General features: G+C 39.9%; 1 protein-coding gene across 3 annotated transcripts in view; it reads left to right on the plus strand.

The window, feature by feature from the left end:
* The window catches only part of KCNIP4 (potassium voltage-gated channel interacting protein 4), a 971293-nt gene that overhangs the window by 873078 nt on the left and 76303 nt on the right, over positions 1-21912 (plus strand). For 2 of the 3 annotated variants that reach the window (XM_059674482.1, XM_059674473.1), the window contains exon 2: positions 11894-12018. In XM_059674482.1, the coding sequence (XP_059530465.1) occupies positions 11894-12018 (125 nt within the window). The remainder of the gene's footprint in view (positions 1-11893; positions 12019-21912) is intronic. The other variant, XM_059674466.1, reaches the window with a different exon arrangement.

Raw genomic sequence — 21912 nt, forward strand, 5'->3', positions numbered from 1 at the left:
TTTCAGCAGTGCTCTTTGGAGAAGAATCATCATTTCACTGGAGACAGAAAAAGCAGGAGGAGCATTCTAGGTACCTGAAAAGATAAAGCTTAAGACAAACAGAATAAGAAGTAGGGAGGAGAAGGCTGAAAAGGTGCGCTGGGACCAGAGTTTGTAGGTCCTTGGTGCCAACATCAGTCTGGACCTTACTCTGCAGTAAAGGCTGAGGTGATGGGAAATTATACAACACTTGTATTTTTTTATTTCTATTTTAGCTTTATTGAGTTATTTGACATATAAAATTGTAAGATTTTTAGTGATATTTCTCTTGATTATCTTATATCATCCTCATAAAGTTTCTGGGAGAATAGCACATCACAGGAATTATAGCCTTCATTTAACAAACTGCAAGGATTTCCATCATTTAGTTACTTAACACATCCATCACTTCACATTTATTTAGTGTGAGGTGTTTTGTTTTTTTATGGAGGGGGTAGGATATTTAAATTTTACTATCTTAGGAAATTTCGATTATACAACACAGTGTTATCAAATACAGTCGCCATGTGCTACATTAGCTCCTCAAACCTTATTTGGCTTATTTATCTTATAGCTGAAAGTTTGTCCAGTCTTGCCTTATTCCCTCCCTCCCCCTCCCACCTACCTCCAGTCCTTGGCAACCCCTTTTTCATTCTCTGTTTCTATGGATTTGACTTTTTTATTTTACTTTTAAATATTCCGTATATAAATAATATAAAGTATTTGTCTTTCTCTGTCTGGCTTATTAGCATAATGCCCTCAAGTTCCATGTTATTGCCACAAACAGCCAGATTTCCTTCTTTCTCATCGCTGAATAACATTCCATTGTATATCTATACCAAGTTTTCTTTATCCCATACATCTCTTGATGGACACTTAGGTTATTTCTATATCTTAGCTTTTGTGAATATTTCTGCAATGAGCAAGGGAGTGCAGATATCATTTTGATATACTGTTATTTCCTTTGGATATATGTATGCCCAGAAGTTTGATTACTGGTTCAAAATGAGGAATGTATCCTTTTTGGTTTGGGTTTTGAGATGGCTAGAGTTAGCCAAGAGTCAAGGGAGCTGGACACAAGTCCTACCTTCAAAGAGTTGATGGTGAACTTGAAGTCAGAGAAAAGACTAGCAAAGAATCAAGAGTAACGTTTAATACAGGACATGAACAGGGTGTGAAAACTGTCAGCAAAAGCCAGCTGGGTATTGATTTCTGAATCAAGGAACCGACTGAAACTCAGCATGAGAATATGACACAATAATAAATCATGAAATCTGCACTTAAATGAGAGAACTAAACAATGAAATGAAATCACTAACCCAAGGCCTCACAATTACTCTGTGTCGCAGGAGGGGTTTCACCTCAGGGTAATGCAACAATTACTTTGTTGGGTCTTCACCATAGACTTTCCTGTCTAGAGGAGAGGACAAATGCCTCAATCTAAGGGGGTGGTCATAGGAGGGAGAAGAAGGACTTGAAACGCCTGGCGAAGGTGAGGAGCAATTGGTGGTACTGAGTGAAAGATAGAAAGCCTGCAAAGTGCTTCCACCAGAGGGATACCGGTGCATTAAGCAAGACGAGGAAGAGAGAAGGCCATGAAAGTTAAGAAGAGGTGATCATTTGATTTTAGACATGGTTTAAAGTGTCTGAAGAACACAAGCCATTCCCAGAAGCAAGCTTTATTGTCAGTTTTGTACCTTTTTGTTCAGGTTACCTGTGTGATGAAATCTTTTTTCTTCCCACTTGATTTTTTTCACTATGTTTTTTAATTGCTAATTTGGTCCAAAAGGGATAGAATGATGACTGCTTATAAAAAGCTACATAGAGGTTTAGATTTATTTTATTTTATTTTTCATAATGAAGGTTAGTGTGTGTGTTTTAAATATATTTTTATGGATTTCAGAGAGAAAGAGAGAGGGATAGAGAGATAGAAACATCAATGAAGCAAGATAATCATTGATTGGCTGCCTCTGCATGCACCCTATTGGGGATCGAGCCCACAACCTGGGCATGTGCCCTTGACCAGAATTGAACCTGGGACCCTTCAGTCCGCAGGCCAAACCAGCTAGGGCTAGAAGTTTAGATTTAAAAAGCTTTCTCTGTTGTTTTTTTTTTTTTTTTGTCTCTTATAGATGATTTCATAATTGGTCACTTGTGCAGTTTCCAGTAGGAGTCATAAATACCTATTGTCCACTTGCATTGACCTGAAGAGTAATATTTGGGCTAAGCATTAACAGGAGCAAGGCCAATTTCTGCTGGTGTCCTTTATACACTGACACAGGAGCCTAACACTTTAAGCAGACTCAATTTTACACCCCACCAGGTCTATAAAATTGCTCTGTTATCTGCTTAGATTGCAGGGTTAAAGTTTAACCGTCTTACTTCCAAACTGCTTTTTTTGCCAGGGGATCTAGAGCTGCATGTGATGGGCAGAAGCCCTTTCGGGGAACACTGGCCCATCTTTGCTTATAAAGTTTCAGAGTGGAAAAAAAAAAAGAACAAGACAGCAAGTTCTGGAGAATAACTGACAGAAGAAACCTTATTCACCTTTTAGCAAAACATTTTCCTTGGAGACTTTGGGTAGAAAAACAACTCCACAGTACGTTTTGTGTTCCCTGAATCTGCTTAGATGTGACACATTCTCCAGTGAGTGTTCCTGAAGGTAATAAAAATCATGTTTCTTTGAGCTCAGTGACAGGGTAAAGTCAATCAATGCTTTAGGTGAGCAGAGGTGGCAAACGCTCAATAATAATAGCAGAAAGCATGCGTATGGATTCTGATGGTGCACCATACACTATGCAAAATCCTTTACATACAGATTCTATTTAATCTTCGGAATTATTCAGGTGCCATTATGATCACCATGTAACAATTGAGGAGAATAAAGATTTGCGGTTTTAAGTGACTTGTCCCAAATTATAAGGCTACTAAGTGGCAGAGCTGAAACTCAAGCCCAAGTCATTTAGTCTTTTGACACATTTTTATCAATACCTGCCACACAGGAGACATTAATCTTGGTGGTGAGGTTGTAGCCATGAACAAGCCCGTGAACCCTGGAACCAGACTTCAGACTCTGACTGTGGTACTGTGTGACCGTGGGCAAGTTACTTACTCTCTCTGTGCCAGTGTCTTCATCTTTAGACCATAATACAGTGTGCTCATGGGAACTTTATGCGTTAATGTATGTAAAATGCTTACACAGATCAAATGCTATGAAGGGTGGTTTGCTAATATTATTACATTTTTAGGACAAAGAGGAGAAAGTCTATCAAAATTCAAGAGAAGCTCTACTGTTAGGGCATTGTTCCTTTAGTGTAGTATCACAGGCTATCTTTCTTTACCTCACTTCATGTTTCACTACTTTTTAAATTTTTCTCTTTGATCATAGTTCCTCTCAGCTGTTGCCTTTCCTGACAACAAGAATATCTTAGAATATCAATCTTTTTAGTCTGTCTCTGTGTGCAAGTTCAATCACATTTCTAGTTTCCTTCTGCCCTCACCCCAGCATTTTTACTGTAGATTTTCTCTCTGTGTATGACTGGCAAATAATGTTTATTTCCCTCACTTACCAAAAAGCAAGTAGGATCCTATCACCTATAAAATAATACCTCTTTTATAAGGGACCCTTCATGACTTGTAATAATAATATGGATAATGCTAATAATAAGCATTCCAATAGGTGATTATATTTTAAAATCTAAGCTCTGTAAATAGTAATTAATGTTTATAAATAAGGTAGAGACAATGCATTCATATGTGCTGTGAGCAATTTTCTTCTGAGTAGTTATATTTTATAACTGTTTGAATTAAATCACAACATTGTAAAATAATAGGTTCTCCGGGAATAGAAATTGCAATGTCATTGCCAACAAACACCTCTAACACATTCAAAATAATTGGCTGTTTTCAAAGTACTTTTCATTTTCCATGTGATATATGAATATTAAATAGGATAAAGTACAATGATAAAGGGCTTTTTTGGTCCTGGCATATTTTTAGGGTCAGAGTTGAAGAAACACATGTTTGAGTGACAGAAATTGGAGGGGTTCCAATTGGTCTGGGTGGTCTGGGAAGTGGTAGGACTCCACAGTGTTTTGATGGATGGGTTGCTTTCTACTCATGACCTGTGCACCAACAACTTGGAGTTAATTGCTCATACACCTTCCATGTGGCTGAAAATAGCTCCTGGTGGGTGGATAGGTGAATGGTTGTGAAGATAAGAAGAGTTGAGAGTAAAACATTTGAAGTTGGAAGAGTTTAGAGAGTTGCTTCCATGCTGGCCAGCATGGCTCAGCGATTCTCTCTCATCATTGATATTTCTATACCTCTCTTCCTCTCCCTTCCTCTGTCTATAATCAATAAAAACATATTATATTTTTTAAAAAGAGTTGCTGCCAGAGCCTGACCCAGGTCTAAACTCTCCATCCAGAGAAGTCAAATATAAGAACAGAAAGAGGAAAGACATGTTTGTGTCCAATCCCAGCTCCCCCACTTATCAGCTGTATAGCTGTGCACACTTGAGCAAATTCCTTAACCCTCACAAATCTCTTTCCTCAATTGATTATAATGCCAAACCATTTGAGCATCGCTGGGGGTGGGACTAAGGAATGGGACATTCTGAGTATATGGCTGTACAAGATTTTGATGTAGAAAGGAAGGGAGGGGAAAAATTGCATGTCATGTAAAATGGCTTTGGAAATCTTCCTCCAGGCAACTTCATCTTTGTCCTGATGTGTCAGACTAAACATTAAACATCTTCTTATTTCAGAACTAGAGGCCCGGTGCACGACATCCGCAGTCAGACATCCTTAGTGCTGCCACAGAGGTGGGAGAGGCTCCTGCCACTGCTGCTGTGCTCGCCAGCCATGAGCCCAGCTTGTGGTTGAGAGGCGCTCCCACTGACCATCAGGGGCAGCTCCCGCATTGAGCATCTGCCCCCTGGTGGTCAGTGTGCATCATAGCAATCAGTCATTCTATCATTGGGTCTATTTGCATATTACCCTTTTATTATATAGGACTAGAGGCCTGATGCATGAAATTCATGCACAGGGGGGGGGGGGGGCGCCACGGCCCGTCCTGAAGCACCCCTCCAGGCCAGGCAGCGCGGTGGGCCTGCGCGTGCCTCCACTTGGGGGGCAGCCCCTGGCGGCAGCCTCATGTCCCAGTGGCACAAGTCCCTGCCCCCATCCCTGCCCACCAGCTCCTGTGCACACGCAGCCTGTTGAATGGTCCCATGACTGGGACACTATTAGGACCAATTAGCATATTACCTCTTTATATATATAGATTTCTCAGTAGTTTCCAGTGCTGTAGTCAAGAATCCTACAGTATTGTTTAGTATGAAGCTAAAGTTTGGAGTGAAATTTGTCAAACTCTTCTCTGATACCTGCCACTAGACCCCACTTCTAAATAATAACATGTAACATATCATTAGAAGGTAGTTGTTCTCATCATGACGTTATTGTCATTCTGATCAAGTCACTATTAAAGCAATTTAAGAAAGGGTCAACAGTAGGAGTAAAGACTCAGAGGGTTTTTTTTATAAATGAGATAAAGCAATGTAAGTCAAGCTGGCTGAATCTTTGGCTCAGACAAATCAATTTTAGCTCAAATAGAATTTTAAAGTTATACTACCTATAATCTTTTTATAATGAAAAATGGATAGATTTTTTTTTTAAGAAGGGTCATGTTTTATTGAGAAATGGACCTCCTTATAAATACAAGGTGGCGTGGTTGGGGTGCTTCAAGTAGTTATGCATTTGTTTCACGGTTTTTATTGAGCGCTTTTAGATGCTGTTGGACCAGTGGAGCCAGCAGTCTGTCAGATCCTAGGAGAAGCCATGGAGGCAATGGCCTCACAGTGTTATGACATGATAAGGCAAGGACTCGATTCTGTGCGCCCGACCTGTGCACTGAACCACTTTCATTTTTAAAATCTGATTTTTTTCATAAAATAGTTTTATTTCAGCATTACAGGCCTTGCTTATAAACATGTGTATTAGGACCACAGGCCTCATGTTCATGTTTGTTTATAAAGAAAGATGTTCTGCAGCTGTGTTCTGGAGGGTATGGCTTGACCTCGGATAGAGACAAGTGCACATAATTATGAGTTGGGCTGTAATAAGATTCTACTGTATTTTAAGAAAAGTTGTGAGAAAGGGGAGAAAGATTACTATTTTTGGAACTCATTATGTTGTTCCCAAGTGATTTGAATTCTAATTTCTAGCCCAACTGTGTCATGACCTAAGAGAACTGTTGACTCAGACATAGAGACTTAAATCTAAGGTGCAAAGAACAAAAGGAGACAGCCAGGAAGCTCAAGGGGTCTGGGTTTGGGAATTTATTGTCTGATTAAAATGAAATCTCTTAGAAGATGCATGAATTAAAATACTATTTGTATTCAGATTACCTCAGGATGCAAAGGCAGCACTGGAATTAGCAACGCATCGAGGTATGTGTTAAAAGAGGCCTGGAGATGATTCAAGAGGCCAGAGTCCCACATGGTGCTGGTTTTCATTCCAGACAAACCCCTCAGCCTCCTGGAAGTTAACATTTCTCAGCGATAAAATGAGGAAGAGCAAACAACCTTTCATGTTCTTTCCAGTCTGAGATTTCATCACTTCCACACCTTATTCTACTTTTTCTGATCAGCACATCATTGACTACCATCATGGTGATCAAGGTGGCTGGCATGTTTCCCCTGAGGAGTTGGGGTTCAGTGGCCACCTGGTTTGTGATTTCAATTCTTTTATTCCCCAGGCTTTTAAACCAAAATATATATAACTGTTTCTATCTCAAATAGCATGTTGACTAAACTCACAATCTTTGGTGTCAAAAAACAAAACAAAACAGGGATTAAATCCCAGCTCTGTCACTTACTACCTGTGTGACCTTGCGTAAGTTGTTCAAGTTCATTGAGTCCCAGTTTATTCTTTGTAAAATAAGGGCAATAACAACTACCTCACAGAATTTTTGTCAGTATCAGAATGAGATAATATACAGCCAGGCTTGGAACAAAAGCTCTCTATAGGATGGTGGTTTTTATTAACAATCTCAGTCAAGTGCTTAGAAAGATTAGAGTCCTTGTCTGCTTCATTACTAACCAGCCACCTGACCTTGAGCAAGCCACTTAGAATCCCCAAGCCTCATCTGTAGATTGGGGATGATAATCACTTCTTTAATGGTCATGGTAAAGAATAAATAATATGATTGACTAACAAGTTGCCCAGCACTCACTGGGCAAACTTGGTGAATAACAAGACCTGCTTTTATTCTTATTGTGTGTCATTTGAATCCAGTTCCAAGTTTGCTCAGGCTGCCAGAACAAAATGCCATAGACTGGTGGCTTAACCAAGAGAAAGGTATTTTCTCATGGTTCTGGGACATCAAGTCCAAAATCAAGGAGCCCACAGGTTTCTTTTCCTGAGACCTCTCCCAGTGGCTTGCAGATGGCTGCCTTCTTGCTGTGTCTTCGCGGCTTTTGCCTATGCATGTGTATCCCAGGTCTGTCTCTTTCTCTTTCTCTCATCTTTATAAAGACACCAGTTGCATTGGATTAGGGTCCCATCCTTATGCCCTCATTTAACTTGGCCTCCTTAAAGGCCATATCTTCAAATATAGTCATATTGGGAGGTTAGACCTTCAACATACAAATTATACAGCAACACAATTCAATCCACAGAAGGGCCAGAAATCAGACAGCACTAGATTAAAGAGAAAGCCGAAAGTAGGAAATGAACCCAGTGGAGAAAGTCAACTTCTCTGAGACATTTGACAATGCAGGGAGAGAGAGGGTGTCATTAATTTTATCATTGTTAAGAGAGCAAGTGATGCCCTAACCGGTTTGGCTCAGTGGATAGAGCGTCGGCCTGCGGACTGAAGGGTCCGGGGTTTGATTCCGGTCAAGGGCATGTACCTTGGTTGCGGGCATATCCCCAGTAGGGGGTGTGCAGGAGGCAGCTGATCGATGTTTCTCTCTCATCGATGTTTCTAACTCTCTATCCCGCTCCCTTCCTCTCTGTAAAAAACAAACAATAAAATATATTAAGAGAGAGAGAGAGAGAGAAAGTGGCAAAGCAGAAGGAACATGTTTTGTCATTACAGACTTGGATGTAAATCTTTTCTCTCTTTTTTCTCCTATGTGACATCTCGCCACTTTTTTTTTTCACTTCTATGAGAGTCGGTACTCACATGTGTAAAGAATAGACAATGATAGCTCATCTTGGAGTTACTGCAAGGAGTACAATAATATTAATAGAGCCCGTCTCCTGCCATCTAATAGGAGCTCAATAAATGCTAAGAACTATATTAAAATCCCCCCCAAATGCATGCTCTTTGGTGGTGGCTGAGTCACATCATGTATTTTGCAGCAGAATCACACTGTGCTCTGCACAGAGTTTGCCTCCGGGAATCAGAGTTTGGATTGGATTAGATGGTGTTGCATTTTTAATTTATCATAAGCTGGTGATTGCTGATGATTCCAGGTGTGTGTTTAGAGCCTGTCAGCCTCCTGGAAATAGAAACAGCCCTCTGGCAGGCAGGAGTCATTAAGAGGTAAGGTGCCAGTGAGCTGGGAAAACAAGAGAGCCTGCAGGTAGGCACTTGAAGTGTGCTGCTTTGAATATTGCATGTGCTGCTTTGAATATTGCATGTGCTGCTCATCCTATCACACACACTTAACTCAATTACATTGACCCTCTGGCCCCAGGACTCTCATCTCAGTCTTGGCATATACAGGCTGCGACAGCTGGGGAAGCAACTGTGTCGGGTGTGTGGTTCGGACTGCTGTGTGGTTGCAAAGGCCAAAAAGTTAATGCGCTGTTTTGTTTCTTTCTAGTGGAAAGGGCATTAGGTTTAGAGGAGGTTGTGCTATGATTCAAAGGCTACTCAGAAAATCTGATTAAAATTTCCTCTACTTCTGCCTTGCTGTGTTTCTCAGAACAATGCACAGTCAAGACAGTGATTCCAAAGAAGGCGCTTAAGGGCCACCAGTGGCCCACAAACCTCAGTGTGAGAAATAATTTTCTGGAGGGCAGCTAAGGTTCCAGGGACTCCAGAGGCATGGAAACTTTAGCAGCAATATCACTTGTTTATTGACTCATTCATTCGTTCACCAAATAATGCTTGAGCCATAATGGGATATGAGACTCTATATCAAGTCCAGAGGACGTTCAGATCTGTAAGGCATTACTCCTGTCTTCAAGGAACTCACAATAGAGAAGACAGACACAAGCAGATCACAATGTTTTGCTTTACATGCTGGATGAGAGAGAGGTAGAGTGTAGACCTCTGACCAGGGAGTCACCAGTCTGCATGCTGGAGCGATCGGGAAGGCTTTAGAGAAGAGGCAGGAATATTACAATAGGTCATAAAAGATACACACATTTCACCAGGTGAGAAAAGGGCAGAGGAATATTTTAAGCTGAGGAAATTACACTCTAAATGGTTCATAAGGAGCTTATACCAGGGCATTTTTCAAGAAAGCCAGAGTCTTTCTATTTGTTATTGTTTGTTTACATTAGATCTGTTCTGTGGAACTTATTTCTCCACTGGCAACGACAATAACTACCAGGCAGCTCAAGTCATTGGATTCACAGCAGTCGTAGGGAGTACCATCTTCCTTCATTCTCTCTGCTCAGCACCCGTGGAGTAGAATCAACTTATTCGCGCTGATGAACAACAGAGAAAACTGAAGGAGTCCATTATGGCATTTTTTACTTGCCTCACAAAGCCCAGCCTGAGGTCAAGCTGTTAATGCCTTGCTGCCTTTCATTGGCTACTTTCTTTCCACATCCTTTGCTGTGGTTCTCAACCTGTGGGTCGTGACCCCTTTGGCGGTCGAACGACCCTTTCACCAGGGTTGCCTAAGACCTGCATATGTACCTGCATATCAGATATTTACATTACGATTCATAACAGTAGCAACATTACAGTTATGAAGTAGCAACGAAAATAATTTTATGGTTGGGTCACAACATGAGGCACTGTATTGAAAGGGCCATAAGGTTGAGAACCACTGCTTTAGAGGCAAACCACCAAAATTCTCATCAATTGTATCCTTGTCAGCTCAGAGTTACTTACTCTTGGTCTTGCCATTTTTTCATGTCCCTCTTCTTATTATCTATCAATCACTATTCTGCAGCTTTTCCAGATCACTGTTGCAAAATAAATTATTTTGATACGAAAAGTACAAAACAAATATTTGCTTTCACATCCCCTTTTTCATTTTGACAAGCATAACCATTCCAAGTATTTGTTTCGTCGCCATTATTGGTCTTTCGTAAACTCTTGGAGGGCAGTGATGAGGGCATGTGGAGATCAGACTTGCCCTGACCTTCATTTTCCTGCTAAGTGAGAGTTCTGGCCCTGAACTCTACTTCAGTGAGACAGGACAGTAAGTAGGTACACATGTTAGTGCAAGGCAGAATTATATATATTTTTTGGCTAATTTTATTGGGGTGACATTGGTTAATACAATTACATATGTTTCAGGTGCACAATTCTAGGATACATCATCTGTTTATTTGTACTGTGTGTTCACCACCACCCAAGTCAAATCTTCTTCCTTTACCCTCTTCTACTCTTCTAGCTCCCCCTACCCCTTCTCCCTCTGGTAATCACCAGAGAGGCAGTGTTACTAAGTATCAAAAATGATGTGACTTTTGTAATCAACAAGAACTACATTTCCAAATGACACATGCAGGGTGGAATTGGGGGTACTGCTGGCCCTGGGTCCAGAGTTGATGAGAAGAAGCTCTTCTCCTGAGCTTCACCCCTCAGAGTTGGGAATCTGTAGCCAAGAGGAAGGAAGATGATGGCGGAAAGCCATGGCCTCAGTACTGGGCCTGGACGCGTCTGTCCCTGATGAGTTTCTTAGCTGAGGTTTGAGCTGAACTATGGCAGGAAGAATTCCTTAGGCCTCCATTGGGCCCCACTACAAAGAGCTGGACCTCATTAAGGATGTTGTACTTTTTGAGACCCAAATATTCAGATCCTACTATATCCTAGCACCTCCCAATGATCCTAATGCAAATATGCAGATGTTACCAGATGTTACTTGTGGGGAAGAAGGGTTCTATGGATAAATACCCTTTGGGGTTAATTGGGTTAAACAAAGCTAAACAGAATTCTTTGCTGCAAGTTTTCTCTAAACCATATAGTCCTGTGTTTTGCTCCCAAACTCTGTAAATGTTTACATTTCCCAAATTTATGTGGACTGAAAATTAGTTTGCATAGAGCACCTTAGAGAAATGTTGTAAATATATAATTCACAAAGTAAAGTGAAATGTTTTATCATTTATCTGTAGCTGTGGATTTTCTTATCTGCAAAAAAAGGGTTTGGCCAGAAGTTCCCAGAGGCCCCGGTCCATCCAGCGTGCACCCACGGAGACTGGGTTTATGCCGGACATATTGGCCGCTGATTTTTCTCACTTGATCTGACTACTTTATTTGCAGTCCCTGGAGAAATACTTTATTTCAGAAGAATCCTCCTGACTATTAGCAAAGGCCTAACTCATAGATGCATGATACAAGGGTGATGTTGATTGTTATTAAACTAAAATCCTCTTTTTATAACTAGTACTTGTTATAAATATACAAATCCAAGGTTTTAAGTTTTCCATTATTTTTTTTTTACTTTTCAAACTTACTGGGAAATGTTAGTATGTAATGTCTAATAACTAGAAACTATGAAAACATTATGTAGTATTAGCTTGGCTTCACAGTCTGAACTCTGGGAAATATACATATTGATTGGCAGTGTGAGAACCATTCCTCTGGGAAAATAATAGGCATCTAGTAAATGCTCCTTTGTTTTCCTGTATAAGCATTGGGGAGCCGTGGCTGTCCTAAGACTCTGCTTGGTTTCCCTCTGCAGACAGCGTGGAGGATGAGCTGGAGATGGCCACCGTCAGGCATCGGCCTGAGGCCCTGGAGCTGCTGGAAGCCCAGAGCAAGTTCACCAAGAAGGAGCTCCAGATTCTTTACCGAGGATTTAAGAATGTAAGAACTTCCTTTTCAATTTTACCTTCACCCTCTTCTCAGAGGAGCATAGAGAAGAGAGAGGGAAAGAGGGCAATATACAGTTCTGGGAGAGCCCCCCCGTCTGCACATTTCAGACCAGTCTTTCCCAGATGTGATTATTGTTGTAACCATTTGGACTATGACTCACTTGGGCACACCGATGCTCATACATTGTCGGTACACATAAAGCAAGAATGAGCAAAGGAGACAGGTTTACTCAATTCAATTCTTAGTATTTTTTTTCTTTTGCGGCCATAATAACATAACTTCAATAAGCCCCAATTATCTCTTTATTTTTAAACTATAGTCTGGTGTTTGACTTGAAACTTGGCTATACATCGGGCCCATCAAGGAAGTCCCTCCCTTGCATTGGGGAAAAGTCACCATGAATTCAGTAGTTTCTAAAAGACCATGCTGCTACTGACTGGACCACAGTGTCTGTAGGTAGCCCCTGCACCCAGTTCTCTGTGATCCAGGTGTGACTATGGTAACGCTAATTGAGCTTTCGGAATATATTTTTAGGCTCCTTCATGCATATTACAAACAACCATCCACCATCCCTCTAACTCCAGGCCATCTGTCTCTCTCCCATGTCTGCTCCTTACCACTCTCCTCGCTTGGACTGGCTAAATTTTTCTACCACATTACTCTCCAAAAACATGGTTCTCTGCTCACACCCAGGCCTTTGTGGGGGGACACTGGGTGGGAGGGAGGAGCTATAATAAATCTGTTCGCTGCACAGACACAGGACTCTCCTTAATAGGGATCTGGATGTGCACTGTATCTAGATGACACCTACATAAACATGTATGAAGAGAAAGGGGCTTTAGAGTTATACCTATGCTGCTAGAATGCAGACTTCAGAAAGAGTAAGACTTACAATTTAAAAAAAAAAGCAGCACTGACCACTGGCAGCAGCAAACCACTGAGTGAGTGGCAAGGATGGGGAAGGAAAGGAGGTGAGAAAGACCAAGTCCTGGCCCTAAGTAAATCCTAAGGACAGACTAATATAATATACTATAGGCCGATGCATGAAATCCGCGCAAGAGTAGGCCTTGGCAGACGCGGCGGCTGCCTCAATCCCTCCCTCGCAGCCGAGGTGGCTGCCTTGATCCTGCAGCTGTAGCCATGGCTTCATCCGGAAGGTCTTCTGGAAGGACATCTGGTCGGTCATTCCACTTTTTGGCCATTCTGTCTATTTGCTTTTATTATTATAGATTAGAACTTCAAATGCATTCCTGTGAACATCTAAGCATCTCTGCTCTGGTTTAAAGATCTTATAATAATAAAACACATTTCTTTTTTTCTTTTCCAGAGAGTTTTATTTTATTTTATTTTATTTTTTATTGCTTAAAGTATTACAAAGGGTATTACATATGTGTCCTTTTTTCCCCCCCGCCCTTGACAATCCCCTGGCCTCCCCTACCCCCCAGTGTCTTATGTCCATTGGTTACGCTTATATGCATGCACACATTTCTTTTTAACATTGGACTGTGTATCAAATAAGAAAAATGGTTGCTGAATAGAGGAGAGTGTAATCCAACCTCCCAGCATCCCTGTACTCTTGATGGCTGCTACATTACTACTCCACTGCTGTCGCTGTAGGTCTCTCCATGTGGGGTCTGCTGCCTTGCGCCCCATTTGTTGCAAGCTGGAATCATGATTACTGCTTTCACTGACCTCAGGAGCCAAGTCTGCACAAGTCTTATCCAAGTCACACTTCACAAAATATTTCCCAGCTCCAAAGGCTGCATTCGTTTATTTCTTTTATTTTTTCTTTGCCTGCTTGCACTCTGTTTTTTTTCTTTTTCTCCCCTCCCAAACTCTTTCCCCAACTTTTCTTTCCCCCCTTTCCTATCCTTCAGATCTATTTTCTTTCTTCATTTCTCCATTCTCTCCATTTTTCCCCTTCCGTTGTCTCTTCCTCTTTTCAATTCTTGTCTCCTTTCTTTTACTCTTTCTCTTCCTTTTTCTCTATTTTTTTCTGTTCTCTTTCTTCGTTGTTTTCTGCCCTCCCCCACTCCATGAGATAACTTTCCATCAGACCTTTATATGCCTAGAGCATATTTTAGATACTTTTTTAAAACCAACGATCTCACAGTTTGCTCAGAAAATATTAACTGGTGTCTCTGATAAATCCAACAAGAGTGCTCTTTTAATGTTTGTTTATTTTCCCTTAGTCAAATGTACAACTTAATTTTAAAGTAGCCCTAAGATATAGGGAGAAAGGCGCTAGAGCAGATCAGCAGCACTCATGTGTTACAGGATGGCAGCAGCAGAACCAGCTTGCCATCACAGAAAGCAAACCACCTACCCTTAGTTTCCTGAACACCAATTATCTCAAGCCCTTAAGATATGAAAAATCATTTTCCTGGAACCAATGAAGATATTCACTTTTAATGAAACCTTTTAAAACTCTCCATGTTTTGATTAAAAGGATAAACTAGTCATCAACATCTTAAAATAGTCACATGGAAGTGCCTTACCACAGCAAGGCACCTTGGGTAAAGGTCCCCAGAGTCCTCTAGTCTTTTTTCAGCACTGCATCTCTTATACCATTCCCTCAACTCTAACATAGATATTTTTTAAATAAGTTTGTTTGTTTTATTTTTTAAGATATTTCATTGATTTTTTACAGAGAGGAGGAGAGAGAGATAGAAACATCGATGAGAGAGAAACATTGATCAGCTGCCTCCTGCACACTCCCTACTGGGGATGTGCCCACAACCAAGGCACAAGCCCTTGACAGGAATCAAACCTGGGACCCTTCAGTCTTCAGACTGATGCTCTATCCACTGAGCCAAACCAGTTAGGGAAAATTTGCCCTTTTTGTAAGTTCTCAGGTCTGCTGATGCTGCTGGTCTGGGGACCACACTCTGGGAATAACTGGTATAGCACAGACAATGTAAGCTCTGGTGTCACTCAGACTTGGGTCCACATGTTACTTGTTTAGGTAGCTCCCTCTGAATCAGTGGCCTGTATGATCTTGTCTCAACAAATTTGAATAATGACATGTACATTGCACAGGTTTAGGTATGTTTCTTTTCTTTTATCTTTTGTTTTTGAGATATAAGTATAGCAATCATGGAGTTAAAACAAAAAAGAGTTATTGTAGTGTGACCCCAAATAGTCAACCTCACTTTTGTGTTCCATCAAAGTAGAGCATTTATGGTTGGCCTACATGCCTCCCAGGCAGTGTTCTGGGTTTTGAGCTATATAACTATGTATTAGAAAGGATGCAGAAAAATACAAGGTATTACCTATACACCAACAGTCTCAAATTTAAATGCATGTTGCTATCAATTGGGGAGCTCTAAAAATTAAAAATAGTTGGGTATCATGCTTGGTGATTCTGATGTAATTGCTCTGAGAAGAAGCTTGGGCAACAAGATTTATAAAGCTCTCCAGGTAATTATAATGTGCAGCCTAGACCAAGAAGCATTGAACTGAATAAATAAGGTGTAAGGTGATTCTATCACACACACACACACACACACACACACACACACACACACACACACACACAAATGGACCTAATTGTAATAAGTCCTATAATGTCAAATACCAATGGTTATATTGGCTATGTTGGAACTTTATGAACTCCTTGGTGAGTGGGATAGTTGGGTGTGTGTGAGGGTTGTGGGGAGTGGGAGTAACAGGTCTTACCTCTAGTGATTCTGATTCAGTTAAGTCTGGTGTGATGCTCAATAATCCTTTATAAAAACAAACAAACAAACAAAAAAACTTCATAATAAAAATAAATTTTTATTTTAATAGATAACTAATAGAAGGCCACATTTGAGAACCACTGACCCAGAAGGCCATTCAGGTATTTGTATACATGATTCATAAACTAGCTTTGCTGCTCCCTTTCAAAATCAAACATAAGTTTAGTTCAATTGTAAGTGATCGTGAATGGTCTACTGGGGCATGAAGTTTTAATATGGCTATGCATCTTTGGCATTTCTTCTCATTGGTTAATAATTTGTGGCAAATTCTTCCCATCTTTTAAGGCACACGAGAGGTTCAAATGCAAAGTGGGACAAAAGTAGGTTTACAGCTGTGAGTACGCAAAACACAGAGTTTATTCTTGTATTATTATTAATTAATTATTGTATTATTTTCCATACAAACAACTGTAAACCTACTTTCGCCCCACCCTGTAGACTTATATGCTTTGGACACCTGGCTTTTTTCTGTCCCAAGTATTTGCCGGCTTTAGTTCCCTTCTCTACTTTTAATTACATTAGGTTAAAGATTCAAATATATCTTTAAGGCATCTCTTGAATACTTGTTAATTTGGAGGCTAAAAAAATTAATACTTTTCCTCCCACCTTTTATGTTCTTCTAGCTGGGCTAATAATCAAATTAACAGAGACAGATTAACAAGATAAAAATCAAATTTTAAAACATGTGCATGAGGAATTCACATAAGCGTGAAATATTCCAAAGAGAGTGGGACAACATTATATATATATATACATATATATATATATATATATATATATATATATATATATATATATATATATGACAAAGGCAGGAACAGGGTCTTAGATTTCAGAAGTGAGAATGGATGATGTTGTACAGGTAATTGAAAAAGAATACACATAACAGGAAAATCATTGCTGGGAGACTCAGAAGCAATGAGACACTGAGGTTATCTAGGTAACAGGCCCCTGCCTGAAGCCCTTCTATTTACCATACTTAATTCTAATTAGACTAAAGGCAACATCTCTAAAATTTCCTTCCTGGAGTAGGCCTTTCCATCTGAATATCTTAGGCAGGAAGGGAGAAGGTCAAAGGTTCTTTCTGAGTCTTGTTTTCTAATTAACAGCTTAAAATCAATATCCCAAAAAGACAGCTTCATGGTGGCAAAACTTTGGTTCCTTCCATTAATGTCCTTTTCCCCTAAAACTGCTAAGTGTTAAATCTTTTTTAGCTAAAAAGAAATATGTTTGCACTAGTTTTCTATTGTATATAACAAATTACCACATGTTAGTGGCTTTAAAAGCACACCCATTTATTGCCTTACAGTCTTGAGGGTCAGGAGTCCAGCAGTGACTTAGCTGGATTCTCTGCTTGGGCTCTCACAAAGCTACAATGATGATATTGGTTGGGCTGCATTAGTTTCTGTATCCTGGGGTTCATGGTTTCTGGCGGAAACCATTTCATTGTGGTTGTATTTCCAAGATCCCCACTGTGGGTGTCAACCTGGGGACACAGAGCTCCTAGGCTCCCATAGTCTCTTGCCAATGGGCCACTCACAACTTCTCTCTTGACACGGTAGCTCATGTCTTCAAAAGCTAGCAAGGTAGCTCCACTCTTAATTTTTTGAGGAATTGCCAGACTGCTTTTCATAGTGGTTGTACCAGTCCACATCCCCAGCAGTGAATGAGGGTTCCCTTTTGTCCACAACCTCTTCAACGCTTGTTATTGCTTGTCTTATTGATAATGGCCCCTCTAACAGGTGTGAGGTGGTATCTCATTGTAGTTTTGATTTTGCAGCTCCCTAATTGGCAGTGAGGTTGAACATTCTTTTCATATATCTATTGGTTGTCCCTATGTCTTCTTGGGAGAGGTGTATTTTCAGGTCCTCTGCCCACTTTTTGATTGGGCTGTTTGTTTGATGTTGAGTTTTATGAGTTCTTTATATATTTTGGAAATTAAACCTTTGTTGGAGCTACTGTTTGCAAATATCATCTCCCATCTGGTCGGCTGCCTCTTTGCTTTATTATTGGTTTCTTTTGCTGTGCAGAAGCTTTTTAGTTCGATATAGTGCCATTATTTTATTTTTTCCTTTACTTCCCTTCCCTTTGGGGTCAAGTTCATAAAATGTTCTCTATGACCAAGGTCCATAGGTTTGGTACCTATATTTTCTTCTATATAACTTATTGTTTCGGGTCTTATATTTAGGTCTTTGATCTATTTTGAATTAATTTTTGTACATGGAGACAAACTGTAATGCAGTTTCATTCACTTGCATGTGACCTTCCAGTTTTCCCAGCACCATTTACTGAGGATACTATCTTCACACCACTGTGTGTTTCTGGCTTCTTTGTCAAAAATTATCTGTCCATATGCATGTGGTTTTATATCTTGGCTCTCTGTTTTGTTCCATTGATCTGTGTGTCTGTTTCTCTGCCAATATCATGCTGTTTTGATCATTATAGCTCTGTAGATACAACCCACAGCAACCCCTCTCCTGGATATTTACCTGAAAAACTCAAAATCATGTATTCACAAAGCTATATGCACCCCTGTGTTCATTGCAGCATTAATCATGGTGGCCAAGACATTGATATAACCAAAGTGTCCTGAGATAGAGGACTGAATAAAGAAGATGTGATACATATATCCAATGGAATACTACTTAGGCATAAGAAAGGATGAAATACTGCCATTTGTAACAACATATGGACCTTGTTAGAATATTATGCTAAGTGAATAAGTCAATCAGAAAAAGCTAAGAACCGTATGATTCCACTTATATGTGGGATATAAAATAAAACTCATAAACACAAACAGCAGTGTGGTGGTTGCCAGAGGGAAATGGATAGGAGCAGAAGGAGGTCCTAATATATGGTGACAAGAGAAGATTTGACTCTGGGTGGTGGGCACACGATGCAATATGCAGATCTTGTGACATAGAAACTCACACCTGAAACCTATATGATCATGTTGACCAATGTCACCCCCAATAAATTTAATAAATAAAAAAAAGCTAGCAAGGGAGAGTCTTTCTAGTCCACTAAAGCGGAGTCTTGTATAATGTAACATAACTATGAGTGTGACATCTCAGCCCATCACCTTTGCTAATCTAGCACTCAAGGCCAGGAGATTAAAAAGAGTGTGATTTATTGGGAGTCACAAGTGAAGCTGCTGAATTTGGTCTGATGTTACATTCAAGTTCAGTTAATACCCACACTCAGTATTGTTGCTGCATTCAGACATTTCCTTGGAGAATTTACCAAAAGTGGCACCAAACTTTTCCTTAATTTGAAAGAGAGAGAGGAGTGCCAGAGAGAGAGAGAGAGAGAGAGAGAGAGAGAGAGAGAGAGAGAGAGAGAGACCTTGGTGTATCAGGACACTCTAACCAGCTGAGCTACCCAGCCAGGGCTCCTTAATTTCTGGAAGAGTTATTATACTGTGACCAAAGGAACCAGCAGGAGATGAGAGTTCTTTGATGGGGTTTTTCACTTCACTGGAAGTGTTTGAGAACTCATTGCACTAAGATCTTTAAAAATAGCTGATGGGAAATTATAGGGATCTACATTTTTGACAGAGTACATTTACATAACAAGCGTGAAATCTTACTTATGATGGAGAGGGAGTGAGGGAGAGTTTAACACCTGAATGGGAAAGAGTGGGATATGTTGGTTAGGATAGAAAACTAAATTGCTAATTGTATAAGGCAATTACTCTTTTGTCATGAGCTCTAAGAGGCATTCTTAAGGCTTTCATAGACCATTGTGTGACCTTCAGTAAATTACTTCTTCCCTGGCAGTTTCTGTCTCCCTGTCAGCAAATTAGGGATTAAGAGATCTTCCTTTCCAATCAGAAGGGAGGTGCGTAATAATGAGTTTTGTTCAGCTCTTGAAGGACTCAGATAAAAGATCTTCCTTTAGTGCAAAGTATTACTCATGTACTTCAGAGTCAAAGTATAAGTACAGAGTTAAAATGTTATTTCCTAGGCCCTAGCAGAGTTTTCTGTTCTGAGGAGAAGGTTGTTGACAGGTATGAGCAGATAAATGTGGCTGCCTCTCTGGCTTCCAAGGACTGGCTTGGTCCAAGTACTCTCCTGGGTTGAACCTTTCAATTGCCATTTCCTACCTTGGGCAGTTTGTTTAGCATCTTTGGACATTAAGTTCTTCCTTGAAAATTCAGAATATCAGCACCCATGTATATGAGGTGATGGGAAATGTTTTGTATGATCCCTTTTATTTTGAGTATGGTCAGTAGACATTGGAGCCCTTTGGTTCCCTCTGATTCTTCTAAGTAAAAAAATAACTAAATTTCATAAAGACTCTATGATGTCATCTTGAAGTAAAAATGATAATGCAATTAGATTCCAGTTCTGGCTCCATTTGGCAATATGCTTGACCTCTCTGTGCTTCACTTAGCTCATCTGCAAAACTGGAGAAATACTAGTAGCATCTCATAGATGCATTGCAAAGATAGGGAATGTAAAGCACAGAATATAAAACCGGACTCATTATAACACTCAAAATGTAGCTACTCTTCGTCTTTTTAATCATTATTATTATTATCGTTAGCACCATTGTTACCATGATGCTTCTATGAATTGTGTACTGTCCAGAAGCTCTTCCTTAAAATGTCTTTGTTCCACACTCTTGCCTAAGGACAAATTTGGAAACAGTGACTTTATTTGATTTGATTTTACTCTGTCCTTTGACTTCTTGGAGAAACTGAGATAGTCTTTCCCATAATGACTCCTCACAAAAATTTTGTAAAAATCAAAACAGATAACATTATTGGTGATGTTTTCAACATATAATGCAACCTAGAGATGCAGACATTTTAAAAAAAACAACATATATAGAAGCAACCCTTATATACTGTACTATTCACTAGTAGCATTTCTAAAATCTTCAAGATTTCTATTCAGTTTTCTACAACAATCCTGTAAAGAAATTCACTTTTTTTTCCCTCTCTCTCAAGTCACAGGTGAATTGGTCCCAGCTAATGGGCAAGTTCTACTCCAGTCGGACATTCAGGGATCCAGGTTCCTTTCAATATATTTCCCTGCTCTCCTTGGCGGGGCTTCTTGCCCCATCTGCATTGTGTAAACTAGGTCACTTTCATGTTCATGTCTAGAGGAAAGGTGAAAGAGCTGTAGAGCAGCAGCAGGCAACCTCCCTTAGCAGTGGTTCTCAACCTGTGGGTCGCGACCCCTTTGGGTGTCGAACGACCCTTTCACAGAGGTCGCCTAAGACCATCGGAAAACACATATATAATTACATATTGTTTTGTGATTAATCACTATGCTTTAATTATGTTCAATTTGTAATAGTGAAAATACATCCTGCATATCAGGTATTTACATTACAATTCATAACAGTAGCAAAATTACAGTTATGAAGTAGCAACGAAAATAATTTTATGGTTGGGAATAATTTTATGGGTGACCATGGTTGGGGGTCACCACAACATGAGGAACTGTATTAAAGGGTCGCGGCATTAGGAAGGTTGAGAACCACTGCCTTAGAGATAACACAAATGTTATGTACATCACTTTCACTAACATCCCAAGCATTCATTAGTCACATGGACCAGTGGGCTCCAGGGAAAACTAGGAAATGTATTCTCTAGCTAGACAGCAGTGTATTAGATAGAAGGAGAAACTAGATTGGGGAAACAGCTAGCACTTTGCAAAAGTCAATAAACATCTCTTCTATTGAATTTTCTAGAGAATATACTAAAGGTTTTCTAAGTCAGTCCAGCTAATCCTACTAAGACAATTCAATTATTTCAAGTCTTGGGAAGCAAGGTGTCCATTTATTCTTCAAAATCATATAGCCATTAATGCATCAAGACTTTTAAAATAATAATAGTAAGTTTCTGTTTTCTGATTGCTTCAAGGTTTCCTACTTCCCTTAGCACATACATCAGAACTAAATGGTACTTAACAAGTAAAGAGCAGTTTCATCCAAGAAGGCTTGTCAATACTATTTGTTGTATATGGAACCCAGTCTTCATAGCACAGAACCCAAACACAGGAGGTAGTTGGACTGCTATGCCCATCGATTTTAACAGCATTACTCTTTCTTATTCTTCTTAGAAGAACTAATTGGTTCACACAAATGTATCACTGGGAGTCCAATAAATAATTTTTCAAATTCAGTACATATT

This window comes from Myotis daubentonii, chromosome 1, assembly GCF_963259705.1.
Source record: "Myotis daubentonii chromosome 1, mMyoDau2.1, whole genome shotgun sequence".
NCBI lineage: Eukaryota > Metazoa > Chordata > Mammalia > Chiroptera > Vespertilionidae > Myotis > Myotis daubentonii.